The sequence below is a fragment of the Dermochelys coriacea genome, chromosome 13 (assembly GCF_009764565.3).
Source record: "Dermochelys coriacea isolate rDerCor1 chromosome 13, rDerCor1.pri.v4, whole genome shotgun sequence".
Classification (NCBI taxonomy): Eukaryota; Metazoa; Chordata; order Testudines; family Dermochelyidae; genus Dermochelys; species Dermochelys coriacea.
The window spans coordinates 16,793,585-16,812,474 of NC_050080.1; the positions used below are offsets into that span (position 1 = coordinate 16,793,585).

The 18,890-nt window shown below is 41.3% G+C and overlaps 1 protein-coding gene across 1 annotated transcript in view; it reads left to right on the forward strand.

The window, feature by feature from the left end:
* The window catches only part of PEDS1 (plasmanylethanolamine desaturase 1), a 31,735-nt gene extending 14,382 nt beyond the window's left edge, over window positions 1-17,353 (forward strand). The window contains exons 3-6 of the mRNA XM_043496265.1: window positions 9,509-9,600; window positions 10,323-10,467; window positions 11,287-11,499; window positions 16,163-17,353. Coding sequence (XP_043352200.1) covers window positions 10,410-10,467; window positions 11,287-11,499; window positions 16,163-16,284 — 393 coding nt within the window. The 5' untranslated portion in view covers window positions 9,509-9,600; window positions 10,323-10,409 and the 3' untranslated portion in view covers window positions 16,285-17,353. The remainder of the gene's footprint in view (window positions 1-9,508; window positions 9,601-10,322; window positions 10,468-11,286; window positions 11,500-16,162) is intronic.
* Window positions 17,354-18,890: the final 1,537 nt, after the last annotated feature.

Here is an 18,890-nt window from a genome sequence, read left to right on the forward strand (position 1 = left end):
TTTTTTTCCTCTGTGCAGAAATAAGTGATTAGCTATAAAACCTCAATTGATTGGCTGCTTTGTTGTAAAAGTTGATTTTTATCTTACTTTAAAAAAGGTTGCTTAACTAAGCATCAGGTATGAAATACATTGACTCTAGAACAAGTTCAAAGTCTGGCAGGATCAAGAGAAATTTAGTGTGGGGTTTTTTTAGAATATAAGGTGCTTGGCTATCCAAGGGACGAACGCAATATAAATCTTGGTAGACAGGAAATGTGTCCCTTCATCTTTTTGAGGTAGATGCATTGAATTCCACACTGTCCCGAGTACATACCCATGTGAGCACACTAACTCAATTCGAGTTAACGCAAGTGTGTCTAACCCAAGCTGGGAATTGCACCAGTGTAAACATATGTACATAGCTTATTCTGAAAGAATAGATATCTTGGTTAGAAAATCTCACATTCAGTACTATTGTGGCTGCATTGCAGAAGGGTGCAATGATTCTGGTTATTATGTAGCTGATTGCTGTGGGATCCTTCAAAGTGAAAGGTACTCTAGAAATGTTAGTTATTTTATAAAACTGGGCCCTTTAACTTGAGCCCTACACATACTGCACTATTGAAATGCTGCCACCTTTGGGGTGGAGGTGCTAGCTAGTGCTGCCGAAGGGAGTGTTGAACAGCCACACTAGGGGCAGACCTGGACCTTGCACAAAATGCACCATAGGATCCTTAAGGTATATGCAGGTATATTTGAGTATTATGTTACCCTCCAAAAGGGACCTCCAGAGTAAACTGTGTGGTACTGCAAAGGGCTGCATTGACCCTGCTTGATTGGAACCAGAGACTTCAGAGAGTGTCAGTGTGTGGCAAGAGGATTTGCTCACTAAGCCACCCAGAAGGTGAACTGCTGTGCGGGGAGGGTCTTTTAGCAAAAGAGGAAGTCTTCCTTTTGGTTCTCCTGCAGCATCTTCTACTGTGCCAGCCTCCTCTGGGGTCCGTGTGCTGCCATCGTATTTCTGAAGAGACAGTAGAATAGAAGAGTTCCTGTGTGAATATCCTTTGTATAACCATCTAGTTTTCAGTTCTAAACAGAATTCTAGACTAGTGTGATATGAAGAAAGTCTCATACACTTCAATCCTGTCTGGATCTCCAGCTAGCTGGGTGCATCCAAAGCCAGTTAGTTTTGTTGCTGGTTTTTTTTCTTTAGTTGAAACTTGGTTCTTTAGTTTTACTGAATTGGGGATGGATTGTTTTGCTCAAATCTTCTATCTGATAGATGTTTGCTTAAGAGCCAGTTCCTGTGGCCTATCGTTGTTTGTCTGACTTCCCAGCTGATTTTGCTGGCAGTTTCTGGCTGTAACTCAAGCTACAGTGTCTGACAGGCTATTTTCCATCCTTCTGGGCACTTCTTCCTTTTGGTACCTTCTTAGATGTAACTCTTTTTTGTGTATTGGGGAATTTAGAAAGGCCTTCCAAGATGAAACTTTAAGGTAGCCAACTTCTGTTGGTTAGTTCCTCTCTAAGGGAGCAAAGAGCATCTCAAAAGATGTTTCCATCCCTCTAGTACTTGCTTTTTGAATCTTTTTGACTGAACTGAAAGACTCCCAATGTGTAAGGCTACCCAGCACAGGTTTCCGAGAACTGTGAGAGGCCAGTTGAGTCATTTGTTTCCTTAGTTTAACAGATAGGCTCTCCTCAGACAGCCTGACAAACTATCATGTTCACTTTGAATTGCTGCTGCTATTTTGCATCTAACTCCCTTCCCCTCACGCTTTGGTAGTCTAACCAAAAGAACCTATTAGTTTGTTTCTCCCATAAGCATATAACCTTCAGGTGTAAAGAAGTGCAGGAGTCTCAGCCATCTTTCTTCTCTAGGCCTCACACTGTTTCTGGCTTTTTGGTGGATTCTTGCATTGTATTCAGATGTGTGCTACAGTAGTGGGAGGCCAGGCAAGAGATACTGCTGTATTCTAATAAAGCGTTTCTGAAAGAAGTGTAATACAGTGACTAGACAGCATGTGGTTAGGAAACCAGGAGACCTGTGTTCCATCTCAGGCGTTGCCACTGACTTGCCACGTGACCTTGTGTGAGGTGATTAACAACTGTTCTTCACTCTCCTCCTCTTGCCTCACAGGAATACTTGTGGCTTAAATTTGTAGAGGTGCTATAGAATGGCAAAATAGTAGTAGTAATTACATTTCGGCAGAATAGTCATTCAGTGCCTTAATATTCAAATGCATCAATCGATGTTTGTTTCAGTTTTTTCTGTTCAAATTTTCAGACAATACTGTATATAAGTAGATTTTTATCATTAAACTAAACTATACCCACTTTTGAGTACACTTTGTACACTGTTTGTTTGTTTTTTTGGGAACAATGCAGCCACGGTTAACATGTTCAGCAGGCTGTTGACAATTTGTGACAATCTCAAGTCGCTTGTCACCACACCCTCTGTCCTGCGCCAGCTACAGCTGATGAGCCCATGACAAGTAGTGACAAAGTTTATCATTGTCCTGTGCTTGCTTAACCTTCGTTTGTGATGTTCCCTGTAGCTTAGATCGGGTCTTGCCAACCTGTGTGACGCATGTTGTGGCAAAAGGAAAAAACCTTTAGCTTCTTTTAGCTAAATCCTTTATGGATCACCTTTCTACCAGCCATTGGGACTCTGCTGTCCTGTTAATACAGTTAGCTCCTTGTCTATGCATACAGCTCCAATCTTGACAGCTGTTCTTTGTATTTATCTGTAATGGCCATATATGTGACAGAGATAAAATGAGTGACTCTTAATTTTTTTTTTAATTGTAGGAAACATAAAATGTTGCAGGATTCCTCCCTTTACTGCTAATTGTTTTCTAAAATATCAATGTCATTAGTCCTTATTTGTCATGTAAATTTTGACAAAAGTGAGGGAGCAACAAATTTGTATGGAATGTAGATAGGTGTTACTGTTATGGGAATACCTAAAACAAGCTGCTTCTAGGAGTAAAGATGTGTTAGCAATAAATATATATATATTTCTATATATAGATGATCTGTTTTGGGAATTTAGCTTGAGTTTTTTTTCCCTTCTAACCCCCTCCACTTGCAAATGTTCAGTCATTCACTTTAAACAGCAATTATGGTTAAGTACACAGCCTAGGGAAAAATACAACACTTCAATACATGAGACACTCCTCAGTCCAACACGCCTATTCCCACTTGCTCTAATGCGAAAATTTTTGGGTTTCCGTGCCCACTCCTGCCTGCCATCTATTGCTAAACAGCCCAGAAGCTGTGGTTCCCTAGGCTTCTGCTTGTATTGATGCATGGTATAAAAGTTCCAACATGACTTTTTAGCACGTCTCAATTCTTTTTTTAAGGGTCAGTCACATTCACTGACTGTATCTCGCCTATATAACTAGAAACTCTTTCCTGAGTTCTCCACAATGTTGCTCATTTTGTAACGGTAACCACCTGCTCAAGATCTTGCTCCATTAGCCATCACACCTTTGCCTCTGCCGAGGTCCTTTGCAACCTCTTGTTTCTGTACCTCAAGACCCTGTATGTATCTGAAGGCGAAACCAGCCACAACCTTTCTGGCAAAAACCAGTGCCTAGCCTCTTACTTTAATAAAACTTCCTCCCTCACATGCCAATGATACGAGGATTCTGCCTCTAGTTATGCCACTGGATATTGAAAGCACTTCTGTTATTCTTCTTTGCTCTAGTTAAAATGCCTGATAAATTCTTTGTCTATGAACTCTGGTTTCACCTTCTGTTGAGGCCTGTCAGTTTTATTCACTTCATGATCAGTCAGCTGCTTTTAAAATAACTCTTACCCTTCTGCCCTCCCCCCTCCCCCATGTGTACCAGGCCTCTGCTTCCACTTCTTCTTTTCAGCTGAATGACGTTCTGCATTAATAGTCTAAAGTCACTTAAAAAGTAGCCCAAAACTAGCCAAATATTTTTATTGGGCTTCTAGCCCAAAAGTAGCCCAATCCATTTATTGAAATGACGTGTTTTTTTATTAACATGTTGGTCTATATATCAAATAACAAATGAAAGCTTTCTTTAGATACCTAGTTCAGAACTGATTTTTTTTTAAAAAGCATTAATCAAAACATTTTAAACCAACATTATTACTGTATTTCAAATTGACTGCCATCATTGAATGTAATGTCCATTATTCTTGGGCATGATATTTTCTGAGATCTTTCTAATCCATCATGAAAGAATCGTTCAGCGTTCCTATTGATTGGCTTGAATAAGATCAAGTTCAGCAAAAGTCCCTCTCTCTGCTGTTCTGCAGTGGCCTTGCTTCTGATCAGCATGAGACTCATGCATCCCTGAATCACAAACTCTGGGCTTCCATCTTTACTGGATATGTGACTGGCCCTCCCTAATGTTATCACTCGCAACTGGGCTATGTTTTTCTCTCCATACCTTGCTACATCTCACTCAGTCAGAAAAGAAGGATGTTCTTTAAGTCACACTGGAGTCCAGAGACCTTAGTTCTTTCCCATATGTTGCTATAGGCTTCCTGTGTGACTTTAAACAAGTCACTTAACATCTGTGCCTCCATTTCCTCATTTAAAATGGCAGAATGCCTGTGTCGTAGGAAAATGAGGCTAAATTCATTTAATGTTTTTTAAGGTGCTTAGAGATCCTTGAATCCAAGTGTTATAAAGTGTAAAGTATTATCTCCACCACCAGTGCCAGGTATAATCCCCCATCCTCTTTCCATACTCTTTTCTGCCAGAATTACCGAGCTGTGAATCGGCTAGGTTGTAAGGGAAACCTACCTACCAATGTTGTTTGCTAGCAAGTGGCTTCTAGCACTTGCTGGGATTTCAAACAGCCTTAGAATAAAACGCGTCTTAGCAAACTCTTCACTCTTCCCCTGACCTTGGTGTTTGATAGTGACTGCTCCTGAAACACTGTGTAAAATAGTCTCTCAGACCCTTCCACAGAGACTTTTTTCAGCTTTCCTTCTCTTCTTTTTGCAGTTAGCTTCAAAGTTTCAAGGCCACGTGATGCTCACAGAACATACTTCAGTCTGTGAGGTCAGATGAGAGAGAATTGAGTACACTGCTGCTACAACCTCCGTATTCGTGGTATTTGATGCTATGGCTACGCTATAGATTAACAGGTATCAGAGGGGTAGCCGTGTTAGTCTGTATCAGCAAAAACAGTGAGGAGTTCTTGTGGCACCTTAGAGACTAACAAATTTATTTGGGCATAAGCTTTTGTGGGCTAAAACCCACTTCATCAGATACAATGGAGTGGAAAATATAGAGGCAGATATAAATATACAGCACACGAAAAGATGGGAGTTGCTTTACCAAGTGGGGGGTCAGTGCTAACAAGCCAATTCAATTAAGGTGAAAGTGGGCTATTCTCAACAGTTGACAAGAAGGGGTGAATACCAAGGGAGGAAAAATCACTTTTGTAGTGCTAATGAGGCCAGTTTAATCAAAGTGGCCCATTTCAAACAGTTGACAAGAAGGTGTAAGTATCAGCAGGGGACATTAGATTAAGTCGACTACTTATGTTGCTCAGGGATGTGAATTAGCCACCTCCCTGATCTGATGTAAGTGCTGGTGTGGACAGCTGGTTGGTGGGAGAGCTTTTCCCGCTGACATAGTTATCGCTGCTCACGGGGGCTGGAGTAATTAAGCCAATGGGAGAGCTCGCTCCTGTTGGCCTAGAACAGCTACACAAAGAGCTTACAGCGGCGCAGCTGTATTGATGCAGCTGTAAGCTCTCTAGTGTAGCCATAGCCCAAGTTTTTAAAATATACCCCACCTATTCCTTTTCCCCTTTAAGTAGAAGCCACACATTCTTTTAGATTCATGATGTGGGGTGATCCCAAAGGTTGAGTGCTGTCCCACACTGGTTAGCTGTATCTCCAGTATATCCATCTATCTTAGAACAAGACAGTCTTACAGGGGTGTCTTGTTCTAAAATGTATTAATCGTGTGTTTTTTTTTTAATGGTAGTACCTAAAGACTAGCCAAATCAGGGCTTCATTGTAACAGGCACTGTACAAGAACAGCAGTGGACAGTTCTTGTTCTGAAGAGCCTACAGTGTAAATTGTCAAGGCAAGACAAAGGACCAAGAAAAGGAGTTTCATTATTGTTGGGAACAGAGGGACATATGTCTGGGATTACTAAACAAAGACAAAGGGAAGGACAAAGAGTGAGGGGGACCCTCAAAATATACTTTGTGAGGGGGGGTAGTGGGTGAGCTGCACTATCTCTTCACCACATGCAGATGAAGAGAATTCCTGCAGTACTTTGCAGTATTAATAAAAAATAGACTACTCTTATCTTTTTTTCATAAAAGTATCTGCACTTTGGGAATCCTGCTAATGTCAAACAAAATCTTGTTAACGACAGTCCCAAGACAGCTGATCTAAGCATCCTGATTGCAACAGGATGTGTGGCTCCATAACCCCATAGTAAAAAGCATGTCAACATCAACTCATGACTAGGAGAAATCCAACCTGTCTCTCTTCTAGATAAAAATGCAGAGGTAATTTACTAAAATGATGCATCCTGGAAGGAAGTTTCTGAGGCTCTCTTTAGAGCAGCAGTGAGATGCCAGGATAGCATAACCAGGCAAACTAACAATGGAACCATTAATTTCTGGTTTGGGTCACAAGTAGTGACACGGGTCTGCTTGTCTCTGCCTAAATCCTAGCAGATCCACATGACAAAAGCACCACCTCCTGTGACTGGGGAGCTGAGGTGGAGGAGAAGTCTAAAGGTATGTCTACACTGCAACTAGACACCCGTTTACTGGCGCATGCCAGTTGGCTTGGGCTGCAGGACTGTTTGATTGCAATGTAGACTTCTGCGCTCAGGCTGGAGACCAGGCTCTAGGACCCTGTGAGTTGGGAGGGTCCCAGAGCTCGGGCCATAGCCCACGCCGGAATGTCAACCCCACAGTTAATTAGGCCTGAGCTCATGAACCCAAGACAACTGGCTTGGGCCTGCCATGGGTATCTAATTGCAGTGTAGAGATGCTTGCCTGCCGAGTAGAAATCCACGAGCCCCTGCTTTCTTGCAGTGGCAGACCAAGGTCCCAGGGAGAATCGGTGAGACAGTTTGGGTATTACCATCCAGTTATATACAGCAAAAATAAAATAAAACTCAGTTTTTAAAACAAGGTAAGAACAATCTGGTGTTTCTAGAGTTAAAAAGTCAGTAAGTCTGACATCTGTTTTTGTAATTCATTAATGTGAATGTAAAAAATGAAGAACTAAAAAAACTTCCAGTAACTAACTCTGTGACCGTGGCTATATGGCTAGTTCTATTATGTGGCTTTCTATGAGCAGTTAACCAGCTCCTCAAATATAGCATGCACCCGCCTTTAGTATACACATTGCTAGACTACTAGCTCCTGCCTTGTAAAATACATTCCAAGGGTCAGATATGAATGGTGTGTTTCATTAGGTGTTATACTGGTTGCTAGCCAATCCCTTTATCGAAATGTGTTACACACACACCACTCATTTATTTACTTGTCTGATCCCAAGATGCCTTTTTGACAATGGATTGAAAGATCAGTGTGATGCTTAGCTTGGCAGGAGTTGTGTAAAGTTTCCATGCAACTCCCTCCAGGATAAAACACCTAATCAGTTTCCAGGTATATCTTCTTTGCATATTACATTTCTCAGACATGGAAATTTAGGTCAGTGTCTACTGAATGGCTTTAAATAGAGCTGCAGAAGGAGGGGATGAGGGAGAGGAGAGTACTGCTGTTTTTGACAGTTTAAGTGCAGTTATACACTGAGAAACTAATGCACCTTTTACTCAATACAGTTCTTCTCTGTGGCCGAATTCAGCAGATATTTTAAATGCACAGAAAGACTGTAATTCTATTATACCTGCAGAGCCAACACAGCTCCACAAGGGAGTTCAATTCTATTCCTGTTTATGTAACAACAAAATTGTCACCAAATCCTGCCCTTGGTGACACTTCAGAAACCCCATTCAGAGCAATAAGGGCAAAGTTGGATCTGTAGAATCTATTACTAATGATTTTTTGTACCTGTTGCTGGCCATGTAATGGTCACGGTGTTGGGTTTTGACCTATAAGGTCCTAAATTCCTTGGGACTTGCCTGCTTGAGAGACTGTCTCTCTCCCTATGCCGTGCTGCCACAGCTGTGATCAGCACACCTTTGAGCTTGACTGCCCTCCTCCCCGCATCTTGCCCCTATAAAGTGGTTGCTGGCAGAGCCGTCTCAATAAGGACTTTCCTGCTAATTATCTGCCCATAATGAGTTGACATTCTGGGCATGCTGTAAATCCTGTCTGGTGAAGAGCTCAGGCAACTGATGGTAGAATTTCAGTGTAGTGAGGAAGTATGACAGGGTCATCTTAAGATGCAGTGGTCACACAACTGATAAGATGTCTGATGGGAAGGTGTGCTGTTGCTTCAATCAGGTTTTTATTTGTCTTTAAATGTGCCAAAGTTGCCCTGAGCTTTTTGTGAAGAGTATGTATAAAACCAAAATCTAAATAAATCTGCTTATCTGCAAGAACAGAACACTTAAATTTTAAATTGCATACTTAGTGCACGTAGCTGACAGTTTATTCTTATTCACAAACTGTCCATGTTTGTCTACAGATTTAGACACACATCCTTCTATATCTGCCATGCCACTTTAATAACCCTTCAGTATAGAAGACTTTCTGCAGGGAATCATCAATATGGACTCTGATGCTCCTCATTTTATTATTGTAGATAGCTCCACCCCCTAGCTTGCTGCTAGGCTTTCAACCTTACTTTGTAAACAGCCTTGCTGTAAAGAACCATGTCTGGAAGCCCCTTCCAGGTATTAAAGTGTGCATCTGTAGCTGGTATTATTTAGTAGTAAGCTGAGAGAGTTCTCTATATGGTTCATGCTTAGAAAGCTTTGGCGAGGTCCAAGAGTGTGTGGTGGTAGAGGGGTCGGCTGGTAGGAGAGTCTCTGCTGAGTGCAAAAAATAACCATGTTGTGGGTAGTGCTACCCACTAACACTATGAATATCTATGCAGATCTGGACACGGGTGGTCTAAACAGAGTACGTACTAGGTAAAACAAAACTGTCCCTTTATGTTGGATGTTAGGTGTGTGAATTAGATCTACCAGCTATACATCTAGCCATTTGAGGGAGGATCATGTTCAGTGTAAATGTATGTTTTAGAAGTAATTGGTTTCACTGATTTGACTATTGTTATAAATTTCTGACAAATCTAGATTTACTGGTATGGAAATTTATTATTTGATAGGATTATAGATCAGATCCAAGATCTTATTGTCAGCTAAGAGAAGACTTAATCTTTTAATGGCCCCTGTTATGATCACCCACTTGTCATTGAAGTTTGAACTTTGTGCATTCAGAGTGGCCAGATCGTTCTTGTGTTTGGGACTGTGTATCTGTCCAGAAAATAGTAGTAGTGTTGTGCCTTTTTTTTTTCCCCTCGCGGGGGCGGGGGGGAATGTGGACATTGAAACAATACTTCTGGATTCCTAACTCTCTCTTTTTCTTAAAGTTGCAGGAGTTATTACTGCTGACTTTCTGTCGGGATTAGTGCACTGGGGAGCAGACACCTGGGGATCTGTGGAGCTGCCCATAGTTGGAAAGGTTTGAGACTCTGAATTTTTTTAAATTTCAAATAAAATTTGGGGGAAGCTGCCATCATCTTAAATGTGCTATGCACTATATAGGAACTTGTCTCTTTCTGTCTTGTCTTGTCTCTCCTCCTGGTTTGGCCGACTTGTTGTCCTCCTCACCGTTTCTTTATCCTCTGCTAATTGGTCTGGTATATTGGCGGTAGAGTTATGACATAGTGTTAAACTTCTTCTAGACTAATAAAAGCCAGAAAGTTTGAGGTGACTCTTTCTAATGTGCTCTATTCCGATTGGGAGTATTAACAAGCAGAAGTAACAGTAGGCTAAGAATAAGTATCTCTGTTCCCAGATCTGCTGTTGCCTAGCTATGTGACCTTTAACAAGTCATTTAAGTTCTGTGCTTCTCCCCATCTGTAAAATTGTGATAATGCATATCCACCCTTTATAAATCACTTTGAGATGAAAACTGCTAGGTATGTGTTAACAATATTAATACATTGCTTAAAAATGCAAAAACTGGGCTGAAATATAAGCATTGTATGAAGATTTGCAAGTGTAAAGCAACAGATGGATGAATTATTTCAAACGCTACTTCTAAAAGCTTGAACCTTAATTCCTAGGTGCATGGTAGTATGGAAGCCCTTGTATCACTCTTTGGTTTGATGCTTTCATTCTGTTTCTAATCCATTCATTCTTAGGAGTAATAGCCTGGCACTTCTGGCTTTGTTCTTTCAGGCTTTCATCAGACCTTTTAGAGAACATCACATTGACCCCACAGCAATTACTAGACATGATATTATAGAAACCAATGGAGATAACTGCATGATGACACTAGTGCCATTGGCAAACATGGCCTACAAGTTTGTTTCTCTTTCCCCAGGTAAGCTATTAGCAGTGACTATGTATATGGATTTAGAATCTTCATCACTGGATAAATTGAATAAGTGCTTGTCCTTGTGTGGGGAAGAGATTAAAAATTGAATCTGTGATGCATATCAACAGCTCTAATTTATGTTTGAAGTAGATGTTTGAGGAGAGGGGGGGAAAAAAATTTCCATTGTTTGATTTCCATTGGGTGATTAACCTCTCCCATGCCCAGGATCTCCCATTTCCAGGAAAGAGTCCTACTGAAGAGTTCAGTAAAGAAACCTTAGAATATAAATTCTGCAGAAGAACTAGCATCTGTCTTTCCCAAAGGACTTTTAAACTCAGGCAATTAAGGAAGAAAGTTTAAGATTAAAAACCAGTGAAATTTGCTATTTTGCAGAAGTAATTGTAAAGTAAATGTAAAGACTAATAATGAAGCATTACGTTCTCCTATTTAATTGTACAACTGTCAGTAAATCCATAGCTCAGGTTCCCACTATCCATTAGACTGAATTTATTTTGACTAATTTGGTGTGGTGCGTACTAGTCTTGCAACCCTATTACTTTGTGGCATTTCAGAATGTCATATGGGATGAGTTGTTCATGACTCAGCAGCTCTGCTGTCACAATCTATTGCTGAATTTTGTCATGGGCCTTGTTAACATCTGAAGTGTCAGCAACTGCTACAATAGTGTCAGAATTGAGGGGCAACTTCTAAACTCGGCAGGTGTGATTAGAAACTGGTAGGAATCTGCTTCAATAAAATAAAAGAAAGGAAAGAGTCTTTTTTTTTAATGCTTTTTCATTTATTTATTTGTTTGTTTGTTTGCAGAAGCATTGTACCAAACATGCCCTTGGGAGTGTTATGTCTTTGCCCTGGCTATCTTTGTAACCTTGACAAACCAGATTCACAAATGGTCTCATACGTACTTTGGTCTTCCTCGCTGGGTCATCTTTCTGCAGGACTGGCATGTTATCCTGCCACGGAAACACCACCGAATCCATCATGTGTCTCCCCATGAGACTTATTTTTGTATTACCACAGGTAAAGTAGCTATATATTCCTGGACTGAGCTTTTTTTCACTGAACCAGAAAGCATACATGTGGCAAGAATGTAGTCTGATTGCATATATATTACTGTTTAGCAGTCTATAAAATGTCAACGATGTTATGTGCCACAACTTGCAGTGTGTTTAGCTTTTACTGTACAATTCAACTGAGGCTCTTCACTTGGTATTGTTACATAAATAAGAAAAATCCCAATCCCACAAAAGAAAAATCAGGTTTCTGATTGGCTGAAAATCAGTAACTTTCTATTGACTTCAGTGATGCTGAGGCTTGGGAAAAATCCAGCAATCTGAACTCGCATGCAAATTAGTGCATCTTTATTTAGTGCAATGAATTCTGTGAAAGCTTCTATCCTCATACAAAGGGAATGATTTTATTTTCTTAATCTACACTGGCTCTCTCCTTGAATGTTAGTCTCCAAAACAAGTTTTTAGACTTGGAATTCAAGGCCATAATGAGAGAATTTCCAAATGCTTCTAACAAAGGCATTCAGAACATGTATAACTTCTTTACCAAGGTTTTTTTTGGCTTCCGATTCCCTTGGATCATGATACTCACCTCAACTAAAGTCATTCTGGTTATGTCCATTTTGCAGATGGGCAAGCTAAACCACAGAGTGTCATAACTTGCTAAAGGTCACACAGTGAGCGATAGCAGTGCTGGAAATAAAATTCTAGATTCCTGACTCCATCTCCTGCTCTGACAAATGGACCGTGAAATAAATAGATCTATAGATTTGTATTAGTCATGCAGTACTGCGTGCCCTGTGTAAAGTTTTCTAACTTGTTCCTGTCATCTGTCAGAAAACCATCTCCTATGCTAGCATTTGTTTCATTTCTATTTCAGCTTCTTTAGCCCACTCCCTGGTACTTTAGGTACTACTATGCAGCTAGCTGAGTTCTCTTTTGATCTATCTGGCCTCTTGTACTTACACTGAAGTCTGGATTTCACCTCGCATCCAAATGTGAAGCAAAGCAAATGGTTTGCTCCTAATCATTGTCAGAACGAAATGCAGTGTGACTGAGACAGTATGGTAGTGTGACAAGAACACAGGTTTGGGAGTTAGGATTGAGCTAGTCACTTGACTGTCTGTGTCTCCAACAGCAAGTTTCTGTGAAGAACTTTGAGCCGTTCATACGGAAAGCTCTAAATGAGCAAAGACCATGATAAAAATATTAATTCCATTCCCTCTTCTCCAGCCCACTTTGATTTCACATCAAGGTAATATGATGGATTGCTTCATTGAATAAAGTGTAGGTGTGCAAGGGCTTTTGGATCCCTAACCCCAGTGGTCTTAGTTCAGGATAATGGGGAAACCCCCAGCCTTTGAGGTGTAAAGCTCTTTGTGTGTGTGAAGTACTAATAGATACTGAGGCATGTACTGCACTTTAAAAGCAGCCTTGCTTGTTAGTATCATTGGGCAAGACTTCAAATCCTGAGAGTGTACACTGCTTCAGAGCTGACCCCATGTACATAAATGTCTGCCCTTGTATCTTGCCAAGAGCGTGTCAGATAATTGAGCACACACTCTTAATGGAACTCCTAATGCTAAAGCTTCCAGGCTGACTATTGGGATTCCTTCCGAGACTTTTCCACTTGGCTTATCCAGAGCATGTCATCCAGTTCTGAGAGAACACTTTATGCAGTTCTCTGGAATCCAAAAAATTGGTTTGAATCCAGACTTATCACTGAGGTCTCTTTGTTGGCATTTCATACAGTTATACTTGAGGTGATCAGGCTTCAGTGAGGGGGATGGGTTAAGATGCACCACAACTCCCAAGTACATAATTATAAATCAGATTATATATCTATTCTAAAACAGACTAACACATGCGCATTACATTCTGCATTGTATCACATGCTTTGATTGACCTAATTTTGCGAACCAATCCCTGTATTGATCTTAAGCTATCCATATACTATAAAGTATGCATTTTTCACACAATGCAGTGTCAACCTGTGGAACTCCTTGCCAGAGAATGTTGTGAAGGCCAAGACTATAACAGGGCTCAAAAAAGAACTAGATAAATTCAGGGAGGATAGGTCCATCAATGGCTATTAGCTAGAATGGTCAGGGATGGAGTCCCTAGCCTCTGTTTGTTTGCCGGAAGCTGGGAATGGGTGATGGGATGGATCATTTGATGATTATCTGCTCTATTCATTCCCTCTGGGGCACCTGGCATTGGCCACTGTCGGAAGACAGGATACTGGGCTAGATGGACCTTTAGTCTGACCCAGTATGGTCGTCCTTATGCTAGGAAGCAAAGCAAAGCTGCAAGCTTATCACCCATTACTATTATTATTTATCAACTAGCTACATATTATTTAAAAGGCCACTTGTGAATTCATGCTGTCTGTTGTTAACCTCTGTTTCCTCTTACATTGTTCATGCAAAGCCTTCAACTGTCACATTTAGAAGTTTGGGAAGGATGGGTCTGTTCCCAGAGGGTGCTGGCAGCATCGCTCTGATAAGACTTTACTTGCCTTCCAGAAGGGATGAGGTGTACAGAGAGGGAGGGTTGCAAGCAGGAGACCTAGTAAATGCTGACCCCTGGGTACAGGTGCTGGATCATTAGCCTGCAGACTGACTTGGTGGGTGAGAGACCTGCTTGGTAGGGAGGAGATGGTGCACCAGTGCCCCATGCTGAAGTGATCCTGAAAGTGCCCTTGTCTTATTTTGGGATCAATGGATGCCACTTTAATGTTTGAATCCTGTGATGGGCATATACGCAGCATGAAAATCTCACCAGCCTGAGTCAGTTTGCTCTTATGTACCACATCTATAGGAATGCTTTGCCCTGACCTGACAAAGCTAGCTGTGGGGCAGCTTCTCTGGAAGCCTCTCAGTTCCTCTCCTCATCCTGCCTCCCATCCAGTTCACTTTTTGCATTCTCACCCGCCTTTCCTGCTTGCTCTGTCTCTTGCCCAATAGCCCTTGCATGTCCACGCACCTGTGCTTCTCTTTGGTTTCCTCCTCTCCGCTTGCTGTTGCTTTCCCTGCACCCATCAACTCTTGGGGGAAGAAAATTTTGAAAGTGAGTATTCCGCCTGGTGGGTGCAGTATTATGTACTTAAGCCAGTTTTCAGAAGCATGGATTCACTGGCATGACTAACCTAAATGCCTCTGTGCAGGAAAAGATGAATTTAAGGTTTTCAGAGCTGTTCTCAATTGGTAGTACGTGCGTTGGTTTAAAGTACAGTATCAGAAAAGAATTGTAACTATCCTGATTAAGATTATGAAAGTGACACACCAAGTTCTCTTGAGTCTTGCATGTTGCATGCTAAACAAAGTCTGAACTGCTGTTTTAGAATTTAAACTTTATACTGAGCATTGCATGTTATTTTACTAAGCACATCCAAGGTATCCCAATGCTTTACTCTAGGTAAAATACTTCAAGTGCTCTAATCTCCTGAGTGTATGCAGAGGATGTTAATATTACTTAATTTATTGCAACTCTGGGCTCTTAAGATTAAGTTATTTCTCTACACCTTTTAAAATTAGACATAAGGTTGCCTAACAAATTTACCACTGAGCAAGTCCCATGATAAAAGCATAATCCCAAATGAAACTCATTATAGTCCAACCAAATATCTGGAAGCAAAGGTGTTCTACAAGCCCCTCCCTTTTAAATCAAGAGGAGCACAGGTCAAACATTCTTGATTGCATCTGTGGCAGTACTGCATGAGGACAGGCAGGGTCTGAGATAGCCTATAACAGTAAGTAGCGTGGATCTTGGCTAACACTTTGACCATTGCCTGGAAACTTTTTGATGGCTACTTCAGATACTGGAACACTGGAGTTAGGTGCTCCCTTTGTGAAGCTTTTCTTAATAAACACAGTGGCCCCATGCTGTTAGCTTCAGTTTCCAAATAATCTCAATATGTATCCCATCTAGAACACACAACAGTATCTAATAGCAAGGTGACAAAAGCATAGATAATAGTACATAGTGTACAGTGTGATTAGAATTATTTTCTCAGTTACCATGTTTAGACAGATATGAGTTAATTTGTTTTAAAAGCTGGAGCTGCACTAGTTAAACATGCAGTTTTACCTACTATTGCCTTGGCTGTACCTTCCCACTCCCATGGCTGTGCCACTGAAAACAAGGAATTAATATAAAGCCCATTTAGCTATGGCTGGGGCAACATACTGGATCTTACAAAATCTGATGAGTTAATAAATCTGTCTAAATGTCAGTGACCCATTATCTTGTCTGATTTGAATATTCTCTTGCACTGCTTGCAAATGAGGCATTGCATCCGTGTGCTAGTGCACAGGAACCAGAAAGGGAAACCATCTGAACAAAAAATGAAACTGACTGGTCTGAATGAAGGGCAATTTGTAATATATATAACTAGCTAGAAATTTTAAAACAAATATCTAAATTCAAAGTGTTCTTGTCTTTTACCCTAATAGGGTCTCCTTTAACTTTGTGTAGTGGCCATTCTTCATTGTTTGCCCATAACGCACTACCACTGAACTTTTCTGTAAAACATTTTTGTTTGATATTTAAAGTGAATAACACTCTTAAATAGGGAAGAAAAGCAATGCAAACTTGCATTACTACTTCTATCGTTTAAGCTAATGCTCGATACTTTTTATTTCCTCCCCTCCCGCCCCCCTGGGGTCTTTCAGGTTGGCTGAACTATCCATTAGAGAAGATTGGATTCTGGAGATGCTTGGAGAATATTATCCAAGGAGTGACTGGGCAAAAGCCTAGAGCAGATGACATGAAGTGGGCCCAGAAAGTTAAATAAAACTCTTACCAGCCTTCTACAGATCTTATCTTTGATGCCAACATTTTAAAAAAAAAAAAAAAGCCATCAGCCAAATGCAAGACTTGCAAAGAAATAAGACTAAAGCACAAGCTAAAAAGTGCTAACATCGACTGCAATTAAAAACTCCTTCTTAAAACAATACTTGAAATGCGAATGGTTACTTTTCCGTTTGTATGGAGCACCTTTCTTTAGCCATGTCTGCTGATGTCTTAGAAAATATTTCATCACTGAGTCTCATAAAAACCATCAGGTGAGCCAGAGAGGAAGACGATGCACCATCACTTCTAATACATTGGTGGCACAGTAAACCTGTGTTGTATCAACATTATTTAACTTTTAAAAGTAGCTTGTTGTCTAAGACCAATATGGAGAATAGTGAAGATAACTTGTCACGGCATTTCAAGAAATCCCATCCAGATATGCTGCATGAAAACAGCATGTCAGAGTGATGGAAGCCAATAAAATTGTCACCGTTTATGCGTTTAGTGGTTGATAAATCTGTCAGTTCCATCTTTCTATTGCGTTAAGTCTTGTTAACATGGTGTGGAGCAGACTTTGAAATCTTGACTCTGTCAATGGGCAAAGAATTCTTAAGTGTTTTCATTTTCCCTTAAAATAAAATAAATCTGTTCAAATTTTTGAGGAATTTGAACCAACCATTTCTATATACGCGTTCAATTTTACATTAATGTCTGAGTATCTGGAGGGCACGTTGTACATGTGTACCCCACATGCTTTCATTAATTGATTCAGAGTGCTCACTGATGGGATCTTGCCGGTATGTGTTTCCTGTTCCAATAATCAATGTTTAAAGTAGGTGTAGCATTGGGCACATCTGCTAATTGTTGTCTTTTGAGAGCAAAAGACGTCAAATTTTGTATCTTTAGCACGGAAATGTTAATGGTGTTTTTTAAGGTGCTTGTTGGTTTCTGTAAATAATATAAAGCCTTAATCTATTCTGATGTAACATGGAATAATATTTTAACGTGATGTTCTAAATGTATATAATTTATAACAGCGGTTGTATAATACTAATCACATTTGTTAAGTCTTGTTGCAGTTCTTCATTTATTTGATGGTGTAAAATCACACTTCGTCCTCAACACTTAGTCTGAAATATCTAGCATTCACAGGATTAATGCACAAGTCCCCCAGCAGCCTGGGGGGGGAATGATTGTAAACCTGGCCTTTCCTTTGCTTATACTATAGCAGTGAATTTTACTCTTTCAGTATATAAGCATCTGACATTATAACAAAGGACTATTCCAGTTTCTACCACCCTGCAGAAAAGCTTTACACCCAGATCCTACAGTGAGCTCTACGTAGGGCAGGGGTGAGCAAACTTCTTGGCCTGAGGGCCACGTCTGGGTATGGAAATTGTATGGCAGGCCATGAATGCTTATGTAATTGAGCATTGGGGTGGGGGAGGTGGTGAGGGCTCCAGCTGGGGGTGCGGGCTCTTGGGTGGGGTTGGGGATGAGGGATTCGGGGTGCAGTAGGGTGTTCCGGGGTGGGACTGAGGGGTTTGGAAGGTGGTAGGGGGATCAGGGCTGGAGCAGGGGGTTGGGGCACAGGAGGGGGTCAGGGGTGCAGGCTCTGGGAGGCGCTTACCTCAAGCTGCTCCTAGAAGCAGTGGCATGTCCCCCCTCTGGCTCCTATTCGGAGGAGTGGCCGGGCAGCTCTGCATGCACCAGCCCCTCTGCATGCACCACTCCTGCAGCTCCCATGGGCCACAGTTCCTGGCCAATGGAAGCTGCGGGGGCAGCGTGCAGAGCCCCCTGGCTGCCACTACACACACAAGCCGGACAGGGGGACATGCTACTGTTTCCAGGAGCTGCACGGAGTGGGGCAAGCCCATGACTCCGCTCCCTGGCTGGAGCAGGGCAAGCCCCAGACCCCACTCTCCAGCAGGAGCTCAAGGGCTGGATTAAAACATCTGGAGGGCTGGATGCAGCCCCTGGGTTGTAGTTTGCCCACCCCGACATAGGGTGTATCCCTACCACGGGGCTGAAAGCCTGAGAGAAATGCCCTTAAATTGCTACATTTCTGTTCCTAGTAGTCGCTCACTCAAGTGAAGATGATTAGCATGGTAGCTATTTTTTTCCCTTTCTTCCAGTTGTTCTCAAACTGGGGGTTGGGACCTCTCAGGGGATCATGAGGTTATTACATGGGGGGGATCGCAAGTTGTCAACCTTGACTCCAAACCCCGCTTGCCTCCGGCATTTATAATGGTGTTAGATATATTTAAAAGTGTGTTTAATTTATTAGGGGGGGTTGCACTCAAAGGCTTGCTGTGTGAAAGGGGTCTCCAGTAAAAAAAGTTTGAGACCCACTGCTTTCTTCCAAGAAATGAACTGCTGTGAAATAGATTGAGTGTTTTTGATTCTTTTCTTTCCCAGTTGTAAACTCTCTCTACCTCAATATAAAATTTGTACACTTAATTTTGGGTGGTAAATAAGTTGCATTGGCTTTAAAGTTTGTCACTTTAATAGGAAGGTACACTTTCAAGGTTAAGTATTAGGTCTTGTGTAAATCGTGGTGTATGCATAGCCTTGGTCTGAGAATTCTGGCCATGTTTTGATTTG